At 39.7% G+C, this 17,248-nt stretch overlaps 1 protein-coding gene across 1 annotated transcript in view; it reads right to left on the bottom strand.

Moving 5' to 3' along the window:
* Window positions 1-17,248, bottom strand: part of LOC150086629 (transforming growth factor-beta-induced protein ig-h3-like) — a 214,030-nt gene that overhangs the window by 71,477 nt on the left and 125,305 nt on the right. Inside the window, exon 6 of the mRNA XM_090372208.1 lies at window positions 6,492-6,668. Coding sequence (XP_090228334.1) covers window positions 6,492-6,668 — 177 coding nt within the window. The remainder of the gene's footprint in view (window positions 1-6,491; window positions 6,669-17,248) is intronic.

Raw genomic sequence — 17,248 nt, forward strand, 5'->3', positions numbered from 1 at the left:
AAGTAATTTTGCCGATCTCCTATTCTTAATATAATTAGTGCCGATGTGTACAACAATATCACTTTTTGTCCCATTAAAAGATGATATCTGCTCTACAACATCATCAACCTTCGCTCCTGGCAGACATACCCTGGTCCTGTTCCAACTATCCTTTTTGCACAATATATTTCCCGTTTCCCTGACAATAGAGTCACTGACATCAACTAGTTCCTGTGGGACCAGCGCATTCTGCCTTGGGGATTTCTGCTGTCTTGCCTGATGTTCAAGTGCAAGCTCTGGCATTGATGTGGGCAGCTCAGAGCTGGATTAACCATTTAAATTCTTCAAGGCATCTACTTTATTCTTCAAGCTCTCATATAGGCCCATAACAATACTGAGTTGCCTCCTCATTTCCTCATACTCCTTACATCAAGCACACACAAAGACATTCTCCTTGGCAATATCATGTCCCCTTCCTGATTACTCCACAAACATCAAACCAGCAGTAGCTTTTCAAAAATCTGTAATTCTGAGGATAGCCCGCCTCAGTTCTCCTCTGAGCCACAGCACTCCCACTAGCTTGAGCCTTTTGCTTTGCTGCTCTGGTCTGAGGCATGATTTCAATTCAAATACAATTAAAAAATATAACACTAAGTTATATCCCAATGCAGTTATAACACTATATATATATATATATATATACATATATTTCAGTATCGAGTTTTATCTCCGACCGAGTTACATTATATGAATTTCGTATCTCCAATCAAGTTATACGCATTAAGTTATTAGCATTAGCATTAGTAGAGGCATTTGATGCAAGAAAGCAAGCTTATGCAGCATCAGCCAAAAAAAAAAAAAAAAAAAACCACTTCCACTTCACCCCTCTGTTCGTTCAAAATACCTGTCCAGCTGAGCCTTAAACTTATTTAGGCTATCAACTTCCACGACAAGGGATGGAAGTCTGTTCCACCAACCAACCACTCCCTGGCTAAAGGCAAATTTCCGCACGTCTATCCTACATCTGTCTTTCCTCAATTTGAATTTATGCCCTCTCAGGTGATTATTCTGAGCGAGAGGAAGAATCCCATCAGCATTGAGCATGCTCAAACCATTCAATGCTTTATACACCTCTATCAGATCACCTCGCTGGTGCCTAGTCTCCAGACACTGTAATTTGCAAAATTTAAGCCTTTCTTCATAAGAGCACCCCTTTGTTCCATTCACTAATCTTGTTGCCCTTCTCTGTACTCGTTCGAGCAGCTCTACATCCTTCTTGAAATGAGGCCTCCAGACCTGTATACAGTACTCTAGATGTGGCCTGACCATTGCCTTATACAAGGGAATAATCACCTCCTTATCCCTGCTGGGAAAATTCCTGTATATCATTGACAATACTCCATGAGCTACTCTTGCAGCCCGTCTGCATTGCTCAAAGAACTTCATATCTGTCTGCACAACCACCCCCAGGTCCCTTTCATTCTCTACCACTGTCAGTGTAGTACCACAGAGTTGATATGTTGTTCTGGGGTTGCTGTTTCCCATGTGTACTACTTTACATTTGTCAATGTTAAACTTCATTTGCCACCTCTCAGCCCATCTGCTCAACCTTTCCAGATCCTGTTGCAGCAGCACAGTGTCAGTAGTGTCCTTGACAACCCTGCCTACCTTTGTATCGTCTGCAAACTTCGACATTAAGCTTGATATACCATCATCAATATCATTTATGAATACAGAAAACAATAATGGACCCAACACTGAGCCCTGAGAGACTCCACTAATAACATTAGTCCACGATGAGCAGTGTCCATTGATTACCACTCTTTGTCTTCTCCCCCTCAGCCACCCCTTTATCCACAGCAGCAATTTGCCTCCAATGTCACACTGCTCCAATTTGTGCAGCAGTCTTCCATGTGCAACAGTATCAAAAGCCTTTCTAAGATCCAAGTATATAATATCAAAGTGATTCCCTGCATCCAGTTCCTTTGTGACTGCATCACAGTATCCAATCAAATTGGTCAAGCAAGACTTCCCCTTAACAAAACCATGCTGTGTCCGAGCTATAACTGAAGTCTTGTCTAAATGATCCTGCAGTGTTTCTTTAACTAGTGCCTCCATTAATTTTCCTGGAACAGAAGTTAAACTCACAGGTCTATAATTGCTTGTGTCAGCCTTTGATCCTCCTTTGTGAAATGGGGTCACATTTGCACATCTCCAGTCTGTGGGTACCTCCCCTGAGTCCAAGGAAGCTCTCATAATTATGGCTAAGGGTTTGCTTCCTTCCTCTGCTGTCTCCTTTAATATAACTGGATAGATTCTATCCACCCAGGGTGCCTTTCTTGTGTTTATCTTCAACAATTTCTCCTCCACTTTACTCGCAGTTATTACAAGATTCTCTAGCTTACTGCTAGAGTTGAATACAACTCTTGCTTTCCCCTCGCTAAATAACTCCTTGTGTGTGAATGTCGATGCAAAATATTCATTTAGTTTGTTAGCTACCTGAGCAGGATCATCAACAGTTGAACCATCGATATCAAGTGGACCAATCTGATTCATCCCCTTCCTTCTAGAGTTTACATAGGTAAAGAACTCTTTGCTGTTTTTCTTTGCATCCCTTGCCAAAGATTTCTCGTAATCTGCCTTTGCCTGCCTAACCTGCTTTGTAACTTGGTTAGAGATCAACTTGTATCTATCATAGGCTTCTGTGTCATGTGTTAATTTGTATGTATCCCATGCATGTTTCTTCTCTGCCATATGCCTCATCAGTTCATCTGACATCCATTTAGGCCTAAACCTTGAACAATATTTCTTAGTTGGTATGTAAAGCCTAGTAGCTTCCAAGATAAGTTCTTTGAATGCTTCCCATTTTGCATTTGCTGTTGGTAACATCATCAGTTGGTCCCACTGTATAGAATTTAAATACGGTCTCAATCCATCGTAGTTGCGTTTACGAAAGCAATAACCCTTCCCTTTACCCCTAATGGTAGTTACCTCTTTGAGCAAATCCCACTTCAGCACACTGTGATCACTGCCACCTAGTGGTTCCTATATCTGCAGATTCTTAATGCATGAAGAATCACTGCTGATAATCAAATCAAGAGTATTCCTCCCTCTAGTTGCCTCCCGAACATGCTGATGTAGAAAACAATCATCCAATAATTCCACAAAAGCCTTGCTAGTGTGTGAGTGACCAGCCCCCAAATTCCAGTCAATATCTGGGAAATTAAAATCTCCCATTATAAGACTCTCTGATTTACTGGCCCACTCTATTTCCCTGTACAGTTTCTTATTATACTCATCAGAGTCATTAGGCCTATAGCACACTCCTACTCTCAATTTTGATCTCCCAATGCTTATGTCACACCAAACTGACTCAACACTGCACTGTCCAGCGATGTCGACTGGCTTCACTTCCTTGGATTTTATGTATTTCTTAACTAATAGCATAACCCCTCCTCCCTTCCTATCCAGTCTATCCTTTCTGTAGACGTTGTACTCCCCAAATTCCAGTTCTGCATTCCTTATATCTGTGTGACACCAAGTCTCTGATATCTCAACAATATCTGCCTTTGATGTTTTGAGCAATACCTCAAATTCATCAAATTTATTTACTAAACTCCTAGCATTGGTGTACATACAAGTATACATGCACCTATTTCTATTCTTAGCTACCCTAACACAACCCATGTGTTTACTTGTACTGCAATGACTCCCAGCAGTCTCTGAAATATCCTGAATCTTGTTTTTCAGGCTTCTGCTCATTCCAATAGAAGCAGTGCAAGAATCTCTTTCACCTCTGCCAGTGGCTACTGTTAATCTATTCGTCTTTGTCTACCCCGAAGCTAGCAGTTTTCCGACCCATCTAACACTGCCTCGATAGCATCAGCAAATATTCTTGCACCATTTCTATTTAAGTGTATCCCATCCCTGTAGAAGCAATCTCTCCTGTTAACAAGTACCGTCCAGGCTGAAAAAAATTCTACCCCTTGAGCCTTGCACAATCTTTCCAGGGCCGAATTGATCGACAAGGCTCTCATCGTATACTCCCTCCTATCGTGTCTGGGCAGAATTGCAGACACTTTCAAATTCAACCCTATTTCACGGCTTTTTTTTAACAGTGACCTGTACTTGTTAAGCAATTCTGCCAGTCTCCTACTCTTGATATCATTAGTGCCAACGTGTACAACTATATCACCTTTTGTGCCCTTAAAAGATGATATCTGCTCTACAATGTCATCAACCTTTGCCCCTGGCAGACATACCCTGGTCCTCTTCCACCTATCCTTTTTACAAAGCATGTTCCCCGTTTCCCTGACAATAGAGTCACCAACAACTACTAGTTCCTTTGGGACCAGCGCATTCTGCCTTGGGGGTTGCCGCTGTGTTTCACGATGACCAAGTGCAAGCTCTGGCGTTGATGTGGGCAGCTGAGAGCTTGATGGGCACCTCAATTTAGTTCCTTCGAGGGCATCCACCCTGTCCTTCAAGCTCTCATATAGCCCCATAAGAACGCTGAGTTGATGCCTGATTTCGATACACTCCTTGCATCGCGCACACACAAAGACATCCCCCATGGCAATATCATGTCCCATATCTGAATGCTCCACAAACATCATGCAAACTGTGCATTTTAGAAGGCTGTGATTCAGAAGGCAACTGTTCCCCTCAGTTCTCCTCTGAGCCACAGCACTTCCATTAGCTTGAGCCTTTTGTTTTGCTGCTCTGGTCTGAGTCATGATTACTTTTAATTTAAATAAAATTTCAATTTCAGTTTATAACCCTAACTTATCTCCCAACACAGTTATAACGGGATATATATTTTTTAGTGTCAAGTATTAATTATCTCTGAGTTCCCTTTATATAACTTCCGTATCAGTTATGTATTAATTAATTATCTTACGTTTGTAATCTAAGTCGGTATATGTATTTAGCTAAAAGTGCAATTTAAATGCCAACAAAGTTCAACAAGTTTAATAGATTTTACCGATCGCTGAAAATATTATAACCTATACTATACTAACGCTATCTAGGTTCGATATATAACGATCGTATGACAAGACAAAGGCGAGAAGTTACGAACGGTAATCTATGGACACTTAAGTATTAATTAACTTTCAAATCTCACTGTCTCAATTCAGAATAAACTAACGATCCTTACTAGGTCTATAAGCTACTTACAAAAAATAATTTAATGTAAAAAATATTCAATAAGCGGCTAAATATGGCTAAAAAACTTCTCGTTCAGTGGAGTTGCAACTTGTAACATTACATTTGTAAAATCTAAGCTGTTATATGTATTAATTTAAAAAATTACGTTTATAAAATCTAAATAGTTATAATACATAATAAATTTAATTATCTATTGCCAGCTACATGGCTTGAACTCTCACGCTAGCTATCTATGCCAAATCACCGATTCTAAAAGCTCTATGAATATTACTATCATATGTTATGATTTAGGTGACAAGTTAAATTATTAAATCACGTAAAAATTACCCCAGGGGCTCACATCTGGTGAGTATGGGCTTGGTACACCCAGGGTCCTGAGCTGGATATCATCATTCTTCTCTTTCTTGGTGATTCCCTTCTACTTCTCTTTCTCTCTCTCTCAGGGTAATTCAAATTTTTTTTTGGGCTGGTGCTGTATAAGCCTCTGCTGGCTTCCTCGCACCATATGGCTAATTATAATAATAATAATAAAAAATTAGTGCTATAATTTATAATCCTCTGCTGATGCTAATTACACTGCTACAAGTTTCATAGAACTACCATTATCTGCTATATCGATACGAAAAACAATGGTGGCAGATTCGAATGCTACTGTCAATACAATGCTGACAGAAATCAGCTGTTACTCAGAAATCAGCTTTTACTCAGCTTTGTAATTGTATTACAAGGCTGAATAAAAAATAAATGCACGAAATTTAATCAGAAAATCACAAAAAATACTATACTACTAAATTTAAATCAAAAGTTATACAAAAACAATAAATTTCAAATCAATAAATAATCAATAAATAAATAAAAAAAAAAAATTCACTTAGCGGCTTTGAACACATCTGGCTCCCATTAGCCTCGTCAGCAGGTGGTTCCTGTGACAGAGACTAACTTTTGGCAGTCAAAGATTGGGCTTATGCTCACATTGGAGATGACAATGTTGGTTATATCATTTTAATATAAACAGTATCACCAAAAAAATCTATTCCATGCTGTTCTCTTTTCCAACCTATGGTTAGGTAATATGTGTTATTAGAACTCGTATTTTTTAGAACTCAGTTGTTAGACCCAATACCAGCAGTGGTGACTGTCTCTAATGTGAGCATAAGTGTAAGCCTTGAAGGCCAAAATAATTTTTTTAATAAAATCTATTCACCAAACATCTTTGAGAAGACAATGTACTATATATTGTTATAGATATATATGATTTATTTAATATTACTTAAATGAAACCTGAGGCATGGAAGTAATATCGTTTCTAGAAGAACAATATAAAGTCATTAAAATGTACCTACCCTTTCTGGAGCATAATATCTGTTAATGCGAATTTTTGAAATACCATCTACAGAAGTCAAAACTGTATCATCTTGAAAATCTCCAGAACGAAAAAAACCAAACACCAAGTGACCAATAATTGTTGGAATTACATTAAATTGTCCTCTATTGTAGTTTGGATCTTGAATAACCTCGTTCTAAAGATTAAAGAAGTCACATATTTTTAATAATGCTGCTACTTCACACATTTACCATTTTATTCTACTTTTTATGCATATATATATATATTGCTATCTACCCAAAGTCATTTTTACGATTATATATGAATTAAAACATACAGTGTTTGAAATTATTTGATATAGTGTGTCCAAAAAAACACAACCCATTAACTTAACATTTCTTGATTTTTTTCTGTTTCAAATCATTAAGTACAAGAATGGTATACAGTCTGCAGAAAGAATATTCCCTTTGTAAAGTTATTTTAGAAAATAGACATATGAGGTTAGCAAAGAAGGATTTGCAAAGTAATACAGCAATGAAGCACTCCAGTAAACAAATATATACCCACACACACACAATAAATTTAAGAAATCTAGGAGTGCCACAGATGCAAATTAAGTGGAAGACTGAAAAGTGCTTAGGGAAAAAAAAAAATTGTGGATGTTCATGCTACAGTGATCAAAAATTTAAAGGAATCTGTAAGAAGAAGAAAAGAAACTTTCATCCCAGAGTGGTATGTCTGTTGGCTCTGCTCATAAGAAACTGTACAAAATGTTACATATGTATCTCTATAAAGTCTATCTCTATATCTCTATAAATTTCGATGCTGATGGGATTCTGCCTCTTGCTCAGAATAATCACCTGAGAGGGCATAAATTCAAATTGAGGAAAGACAGATATAGGACAGATGTGCAGAAATTTGCCTTTAGCCAGCGGGTAGTTGGTTAGTGGAACAGACTTCCATCCCTTGTTGTGGAAGTTGATAGCCTAAATAAATTTAAGGCTCAGCTGGACAGGTATTTCGAATGAATGGAGGGGTGAAGTGGAAGGTTTTTTTTTTTGTTTTTTTTTGGCTGATGCTGCATAAGCTTGCTTTCTTGCATCATATGCCTCTACTAATGATAATGCTAAAGTGAGGTAGTACACAATCTGCTACTGTATCCACATCTGCTAAGCAAAGAAACCATATCTGTTGTCTCTAGTATTTCCAGTGGTTCTGATACTGAAGAAATGAATGATTGGTTCTGGACAAATGAGATATGGTCCCATATAGATAGGTAAATTACTTCTCAGAATTCTTAAATGTGATTGACAGACAGTCCTCATGAGATCCAAGAAACCTCTACATTCCCAAAAAGTTGAAGCCTGAGCAATTTCATAAAGACTCAGCATTACTATCTTTAATGAGATGATCAACAGAGAGCATTATGTTGCCATCGTGCAAACATCTGTGGAAACATTATCACCAGATGAACTCCCTAAAGCATTGTTTCAACAAGTTACTGCAACTATATACACCTAACACCATCTTGGTATACCTGGAATCTATATTTCATGGGTAGCTGATTACAAAAGGATTAAGGCTAGCAAGTCCTAGATCTCAGCCCACCTGATTTCATATTGAAAATTGTAATTGTAAAGATATATGTGGAAATTTGCTTCAAATTTTAAGTTAAAAATAAACATTTCTCTCCATGTAAATATTAGGCAAAATTCTTCATTTATTGGTTCTTAGTATTAATTATAAAAGAAGTCCAATTGACTCAACAATCTTGAAAAACTATGATGACATTTCAAATCCGTTTTTGGATTCATTTTTAAGTCTAGAAATTTCAGAAAACACTCCTTTCTACTCCCCACCTTTACGTATATAGTTTATTCGCATTAAATGTGTATAAATACATTTAACCTGATAGTGCCAGTGTGAAATTCTGTGACCTGGATAAGGTGTATGGTGTATTTAGTGTCAGATGGCACCAGGAGTTTCTCCCATCTCGCCGTAGTTTTCACTGTGCGTGTACGAATTCACTGGAAATGCCAGAGATTTAAAAGTGTATGGATATTGTATATGTGTAGTGTCATGTACCATTGTACATCTGGTCGTTTAGCCGCTGAATCCCTGCTGAGGCCCAACATTGCCCCACCTTCACCCCGTGGAGGCAGACCAGGAACGCAGTAGTTTTTGTTTCACTCTGGCAGGTCCTGCCACCTAATTTCCTGAGATTTCAGTGGCTACGACCTAAAAAAAAAACATGCGCACTCTTTTATATGCACGCACATACAGACAGAATATATATCCGATACATGTATCCATCATTGTCCGTTTTGATGATCGTTATGCGAGGGGGGATACTGCTTGCATAATAAAGGCCGAAAATATGGGCGAACAGTAATTTGGACATAATTAATTATAATTCGCTGGCATAAAGATAGAGTGGGTGGGAGACTGAAGGCTGGGGGGGTTTAGGTAAAAATATGGGGATGATAGTGTAGGCAACTCCAGAAGTCAGTGAGGCAGGCCCATGCCTCACCAGGAGAAAGTAGGGGGCGTCGGAGGGGAGACCGTCCTCCCACCTGTGCAGGGGGGGGAGTGGAAAGGCACCGGGCAAGGGAGCCCGGTGCGATCACCAACAGGCATCTGCAGGAAAACTATACATAGACCCTGCTGGTGGTGTCCAATCTGGTGTCGTCTGAGTTGTCATCCGTGGGACTGGGTCCCGTCCATGTTAGTCTTTTACCTTAGTGTGTTTTTTTTGCTTTATTTCCTAAGCCAGTTCTCAGGAATGTCTCTTGTTCACACAGACCCAGCTGGTGGGGTGTCTAAGTTTGGTAGTCATCTCCTTTGTCATTCATGGGACATGAGTTCCGTCCATGTTAGTCTACTTTGGTATAAGTTTGTTTCCTGAGTTTTCTAATTCTTGGGGGTGGGTCATTTCTGGTGCCCCAGTCCAAGAAAGCTGAAGAACAGATGTTCTTTGGTTATAGTGTGACATGGGTAAAGTGTAAAGTGTGTTGTCATACGGCACCAGGGGTTTTCCCCCATCTCAGCGTTGCTTTCATTGTGGGTGTACCAGTTGACTGGAAATGCCAGAGATTTAAAAGTGTGTGGACATTGTATATGTATAGTGTAATGTACCATTGTTCATCTGGTCATTTAGCTGCTGGAGCCCTACCGAGGCCCAACGTTGCTCCACTTTTGCCCCATGGAGGCAGACCGGGAACCCAGTAGACTTAGATTTACTCTGGCAGGTCCTGCCACTTACTTCCCTGAGATTTCGGCAGCAAGGACCTTAAAAAAAAAAGAATTTGAATTTGCATGCATGCGTCATCGATTGTTGGAATATTGCTCAGAATGAACAGGCCAAAACTCTACTTTGAGTGAAATATGATTTGGTGTGTGGGGCGTCACTTCAGTACAGATAGAATAGGGGGGAAAGGTGGAAGACTAAGGGATAAAGGTAGAAGTATGGGAGCAACAGGGAAGATGTCCCCAGATGATCAGTGGGGCATGCCCATGCCCCACCAGGTGAAGAGAGGGTTGGCAGGAGAGTGAGGAGACAGTGTCTCCTCCCTCCCCTGCCAGGGAAGAAAATTAAAAGGAATCAAGTCAGAGTGCTCGATTCATTGCCAACAAGGCGTACCGGCAGCGAGGCTGCGTGGTCTAGATCGGTGTGTTCCAATCCAGTCGCTGGTTCAGTCCAGGATTGTGGTCTTTCATGCAGTTGAGTTCTGCATCCGTTTTTCTCTAGATTCAGATGTAGATGTTGTTCTTTGTTAAAAGTGCGTAGTCACGTTTTGTGATGGTGTTTCAGCTTCCATGACCTGGCGGGCTTAATTCTGGTCTCCATCCTTAGTCTTGTCATAATATAGTGTTGCTTTGTTACTCCTCTGCAGTTTTCTTTCATGTTATCCAGTTTCTGTCTCTGAGTCTTCATTCGCGTTTTGATTGGGTTGTGGATTCATTTGTTGAGATTGTATGGTTCAAAGCCTAGCAAATAATTCCTGGGCATAATCAGTGAAGGCTGTGTATGATTCTTTGTCATCCAGGATATATTGTTGCTGGTCTTTGGGGGAGTGTTTCAATTTTGTCACCAGTTGACAGTGGAAGTGGTCATATTGGTGGCAGTCAAACATTAGGTGAGCCCACATTTCTTGTTCGCCGCAGGTGCAGTTTTTTAGAAAAAGACCCGGTGCATACCAAGTTGGGAGTTTTGGCTGGAATCTGTTCACATTGGGGAAAAACTTCCCTTTTTGTACCATGCACTCGCTGCATAGGTTACAATTGGTTCTTTCTTTCTTCATTCTTTGTTGGATTTTTAATCATTAGTTTGACGTTAGCCATCTTCCAATACTGCGGGTATGATCCCGCTGTCAAACACAGGCTGAAGAGTTGGAGCAGTAGGTCTGGTTCTGTTTCAGCGACTTTTTTGATGATTTCTGGTCCCAGGAGATCTGGGCTAGGACATTTCTTTGCTGTTATGCATGAGGCAGCCAGGATGAGTTCGTCTTTGGTGAATTTTGGTTCTTCATTCTCTGTTTGGTAATTCTCATTGCTTATGCAGGTCTGGATTTGTTCTTCTGTTTGTAGTTCTACATGGGGATGGAAGGTGGCATCTAAGATGTTGTTAATTGAAGCTTCCCACAAGTAAGTTTCATCTCCTTGTGGTGTGACTGTGGTTGTAAGTACCTCCCCTCTGGAGAGTTTGTTCATGACTACTTTGTACACAACACCCTAGGGGTCAGTGTTTCCCGTATTTGTCACTAGCCTCTCCCAGGATTCTCTTTTGTTTTTCCGTATAAGGGTGGTATAGGAGTTTCGTACCTCTCTGCATAGATTTCTGAGTGCTTCTACCTCCTGTGCAGCCCATGACTGTCTAGCCCTTTGGAAGTTTGTCCTTTTGTTCTGTACTTGCTTGCGGAGTTGTTGTAATTCATGGCTCCACCATGACACAGCTCCTGGTTTCAGTTGTTTTCTTTTGATCGAGATGTTGGCAGACTTTATAACGATTCCTGTGATGGTCCTCTGTAGGTCATCAGGGTTTCTTGTATTCTTCTATTCTTGTTCGCTGTCAGGGTGTCCTGGAATAGGTACCAGTTTGCCATTTGCAGTGCATAACAGTGGAGAATTCTTTCTGCAGGTGGTTGTTGATGAAAGTTCCTGTTCAGTTGATAAGTCAGGACCCTATGGTCGGATGTAGTCAGGCATCCTGGACCATCCAATCAGTGATGTTGCCTGCTATATTTTGGGTGGTGAGGGAGACATCGATTGTTGCCTCAAATTGGAGGTTAGCAGAACTTTGGCAGCTGGTTTGGTCTGTTGAGGATGGCGATGGAAGAGCTCGCAATAAATTCCTCCAATAGCTGCCCATTCCTGGTACCTTGCCTGTCAGGAGTACCAGGCCAGGGATCTGCAATCTGCATCAGCCCCAATAATGATTTTTTTCTCCTTGTAGTATGTTGGTGGCATGTTCCAGGTATCTAGTACTTGTGGTGATGTCCCCACCAAGTCTGCAGTATAGGGAAATGACATAAAAGGTGCCAAGTGCGGTGATGACTTGGGCACAAGCTGCCCAGGCCGTGCACAGGTGGAATATTTTGATGGTGTAATGTCCGGATTTGTAACTAGGATTGCCGCCCATGGAGTGATTTCTTCTGCCTGTATTAATTTATAGTTGAGTGGATACCCTCTGACGAGTTTGGAGTGGGTGTACGGTTCCTGCAGGATGATAATGTCTGTGTTAATTTCTTCAGCCTTCAGCCTAACTTGATCGGTTACGGCCCTTGCCCTCTGCACATTTAGTTGGATGAATTTAACTGTTGTAGTATTATAAGGTTTAAAGGGTATTGCCATAATCAATTCTGGATTGGTTTAAGATCTTGATTTTTATATAGATGGGGCATTGGTTGTCTCTAAGTGAGTGTGCTGCATCCAGTTTTTGGCTTTTTCAGTTAGCGTATTTTGGTTCTTCATCTTTTTTTGGGCAGTCCTTGCAGTCATGGCCTTTGTCGGTGCAGTAGCCACAAGTCAGGGTGGTTTGGCTGCAAGTGTGGATTGTGTGGCCAAACTTGCAGCACCTGTAGCATTTGGAAACCACTATGTGTTCGTGGAATCTGTCTTTTCCAGTTGATAAATATCTGCATTTAGTTCGCAAGGACTTGCCATGCTATTGGGCTGAGTTCCACAACCCAGTTCTTGGAGTTGCCTGTTATGGATTTGATAGCGTATCTAGGGGTAATTAGGTCCTTTGTGTTGGTTTCTGGTAGGGACCTCTGTAGGTTTCTGACATATATTTCAGTGGCCAGTTCCTCTGGTGTTATATTGGCATCTAAGCCATAGATTTTAATTGAGGGCCCTTTCCTTTTTGGTGCTTCCACTTTTAGCCCTAAGTTTGTAATTTTAGGGTTTGTCATTATTTGGCTAGCTTCCTGTTTAGTTTCGGTCTCTTTGACGATTCCTGGGTTTCTTGTTTTCCTAATTGTTTTAATAAATGTTGATTTCAGGTCATCAGATAATTCTTTTATGACTTAGATTTTTATGCTTTCGCTGGAGGTGGTGTCGTCTGTGGTGAGGGGTCTCAGCACGACAATGTTAGGGATAGGGAGTAGAGTTTTACCTTTGGCTGGCTGGCCTTTGGTTTGTGTGTTTTCTTTCATGTTTGATGGTTTCCTTAGCATTTCTGCACATGTGGGCGCACGCTGTAGCATTTTGTTTGCACCACATTCCATATATGCTTGGAGCTTAGTCATCGCTCTCTCACTTTCTAAGTGGGTATCGTTCAGGAGTGCTTCCAGTTTGTTAAAGAGTGTTACATTCTGGGACCGAAGTCCAGTAGATACTCTGGGTGGTCTTTGAATAGAGTCTCCAGTGCCATTTTAAGGTACATTTTTTTCCTGGAGTGTGCCCTCTGGTAAGGTGGGGTCCAGCAGTTTTTCCTTGTGTCTTCTCCTCACTGGGATCCTTTTGAGATGCAGTAATATCTAGCAGTTCCCTAGCCTCCGTCTGGGAATGAGTTTCCCTCTCCAATCTAGGACCCATCTTGTTACGGTTTTTCCGCTTTGTTTGGGGGACCCCAGATCGAGTGTCCTCCACTTCCTCTGTTTGGTTGACGATGATGGGATCATCATTCTGACTTTGGGTCAGGGAGTCCTTGTTTTTATCTGATTTCCCTTCCATTCCAATGCAATCTGAATAACCAGGACAGTTCGGATTATCAGGCGAGAGTACTGTGTACTGGAAGATTGTTTGGAATGATGGCGAATGACGCCCACCACAAGTCCGTGGCTAAAGTAGGAGGCTCGCAGTGAGCTCTGCAAGTTTTGTGGGTTCACCTCTGTCACTTGGGGGGGGGAAGAGTCAAGTATAAAAATTTCCCTAGGAGAACGGAGTTACTTTCTTAGGAGGGGTTTTGATGGCGGCAAAAACAGTGGTGACATCAGAAATGCTGTAGGTTGAATAGGGATGAAGATGGCTCCTCACTGTGGACAGTTAATGGTAGAGGGGGGGAAACACTAAAGTCATTATTTTGGTAAAAATTATGCTGTGTTCAAGCCAAAAAGGTTGGGGCACGATCACTGCCCAAAGTTACAATCACTGTGGTACCTCCCCAGTCAAGTTGCCCGGTATAAGCGTGGTGACTGCAAAATATTGGTTGCCTCTCTATATTCCAAGTGTCAGCCACATGGTGACCATGTGGTCTGACACAAAGGATACAAATAAAGACACTTCTAGCAAGCTAAAAACCCAGAAAAATGCAGAAAGTTTCTCACCACGAGGGTCCACTGAAGTTGTAGAATCACTGAGAGCACTTTTGATTTGAAGAAAAACACTTAAGACACATATTTAACTAAAAACCAGGAGCGGTAAAATAACATGGCAGAATGAAAGGCAGCTATATTGGCGATAGTGTGACATGGATAAAAATGTAAAGTGTATTTAGTGTCAAATGGCACCAGGGTGTGACATGTAATTAAAAGCTCCCTCCATGTCAAAATGTAGGTAGTTCTGAATATTTTTTGATGAAATATGTTTTCTGTTTAATGTGCCAGTTTTCTCTGTATTACTTTAAGTATTATAATTATAACATGTATTTCTTTTATTTTTATTTTGTAATCTAAGTGGTCGAGCATGCTGATTTTCATATATCAACATTCAGAAGTTCGTGGCCCTGCCATGTGTGAATATTTAGAAGTACACCTAATGTTCTATTACCATTCATCCAGTTAACATAAATGTGGTAACATGTACATTTCATAATGATACCATTTGTCTGATATGCATACATATATCCAGAGTTATATAGAGTTTCACATGTTTTGTGCACTATGATGTTATCCTTATACACAATTAATTATAAATTCCTCTGACCTCTGTGATCCCAGAGTAAAAAGAGAAAATCTATGTATTTATAAGAGATTAGAAGCTAACATGCCTTACAAATCCAAAGTGCAGCCAAAACTTTTGTTTTGGTTTCACTTTCAATATCATTTTGGCAGTCTTACATGCATCATTGTCATGGTTACATATTCTCATGGCTATAGTATAACATAACTTGTTATGGTTTTGTAATAGCACTGTTTACATTGTAGTTCAGATGAGTCAAAAGCAAAAACAAAGTGAGGGTGCTCCTGGATCTGGTGGAATGAAAAAGAAAAGCATGCATTTACTTTTGATGAACTATTTTTTCTATATTTGAAGATAAGATGAAAATAATAACAGCTGAAAGCAGTAAAGGCATGGAGTCTACTGTCTATGAGTTGAGGTTAGCAACCTTAATAACAAGTATGATAATGAAGTATAAAGAGCAAATTAATATATATGTGCAAATGGGTATGAGCAGTCTGTAAATTTCTTCCATTTGTGCATATAGCATAATGGAAGAAATAGCAAGACATGAAAATATGGATGAAAAATGTATGCAGCAGATTCCAGTTAACCTTGCAATTATTCAAGAAAAAAACAAAAGATAACCATAAGAATCTGAAATATATATCAAAAGTGTCAGTAAGGGAATAAGTTTTATCCTTTTAATGCAAATTTGGGTGTTTTCAAAGATAAAGATCCAATCAAAACTGCATCATGTTCTTTTCCAACTATATAAAAATATTTGTTTGAAAAGAATATGATATTTGAGGCATTTTTAAATCTAACAATCCTCCTGGTCATCCTCCTCATATTGTGAATTCTCATCTTCAAGTTATTAAAGTTCCTCCATACCACTTTCTTACTCCAGCCTATGGATCAAGGATTCATTTTCATCTTCAAGCAGTATTATTTGGGAATAACTATGGCTTATTTCCATTGGCAACTGCTGCTGGAGGGAAGGAAGCAACAACTCTCATGCAGTTTTTGAAGGGGTATAGTATTTTTATGGTAGTGGGAAACATTTCTGCAAGCTGTAAAGGTATCAAGCAATCACTACAAAGGGTTACTGGAGGAAGCATTACTCACAGTGTGCCCATGACTACCAAGAATCCCATGAAACACAAAATGTCATTGTAGAAATTTCAGACATGGCAACACCTTAATTTGGAGGTGAATACTAAAGATATGAATGAGTTTCCAGAGTCACATAGAGATTTCATGACCAGTAACTGCAGTGACTGCAAGTTTAAATTCAAAATGAAGAAAGGGATCACAGTGATGATGAAATCTCAAGTATCCATTCAAAAATTCTTAACCTCAAAAGTTTAAGAGAAATCATGATAAAGTTTGAAGAGACAATAGGAGTCATAGAGGTTTCAAATTTTTTCAGGTACATACAAAAGCTGGATTAACAAGTAAATACCTTGCTAATCCAGCTTTTGTTTAAATCTACCACCATACAAAAATTCTTACAAAACTGAACAAAACAATTTACATCAACATCCAGTTGGAATTCATGAACAGAAAGGAAACACAGAAACCATTTAGAGAGATTAAATAAAAGCAAGAAGTGAAATGTTCAAGGTCTCTTCTTGGACACCATCCTATTAATAGCAGGATGATCATGGTTAGATTTCAAAACCAACCTGTAAATTTCACAGTTTTAGTTGCATATGCAGTGACATCAACAGCCACAGATAAAGTTATGGATTTATTATGAAAATCTCCGAACAACTCTTGACCTATTCCCAAAAAAGGTGTTTTGATACTCGTGGGTGATTTCAATGCAAAAGTAGGCAAACACTTTCCTCTAGTCCAGAATGTGGAAGGTTTGGTCTTGGCACTAGAAATGAACAGGGAGAAAGATTAATTGAATTTTGTCATCTGAACACTTGCTTTCAACAACACCCGAGAAGACTGTACACATGGAAATCTCCTGATCAACAAACTAGGAATCAAATTGATTATATCCTTATTCAGCAAAGATAGCATTCCAGTGTTATCACAGCAAAGACACTTCCTGGTGCAGATTCCGGCAGTGATCATCAACTACTTCATATTATTCTCAAGCTGAAGCTGAAAAAGATCATGAATATGGTTTCCCTAGAAGACTGGATGTAGAAAATATTCCCAACGATTATATAATTGAAACAAGCAATTGTTTTCAAGCTCTATTGGAACTAGATGAAGAAATGCTGTCTGAGGAAATGTGGGGAAATACAAAAGGCATTATTAAGGATTTCACAAATAGATCATTAGAAAAAGGAAAAATATTAGGAAGCCATGGATTACAGACGGCACTTTTAAACTTATTAAACAGAGAAAAACTGCAAAAGCCCAGGGTGTACATTGGAAAGAAGAGTATCAGAAACTGAGAAAAGTCATCAAGGGATGTTTGTCCTGGCTTAAGCCAGG

This window comes from Mastigoproctus giganteus, chromosome 4, assembly GCF_048544385.1.
Source record: "Mastigoproctus giganteus isolate SK-2022 chromosome 4, ASM4854438v1, whole genome shotgun sequence".
Classification (NCBI taxonomy): Eukaryota; Metazoa; Arthropoda; class Arachnida; order Uropygi; family Thelyphonidae; genus Mastigoproctus; species Mastigoproctus giganteus.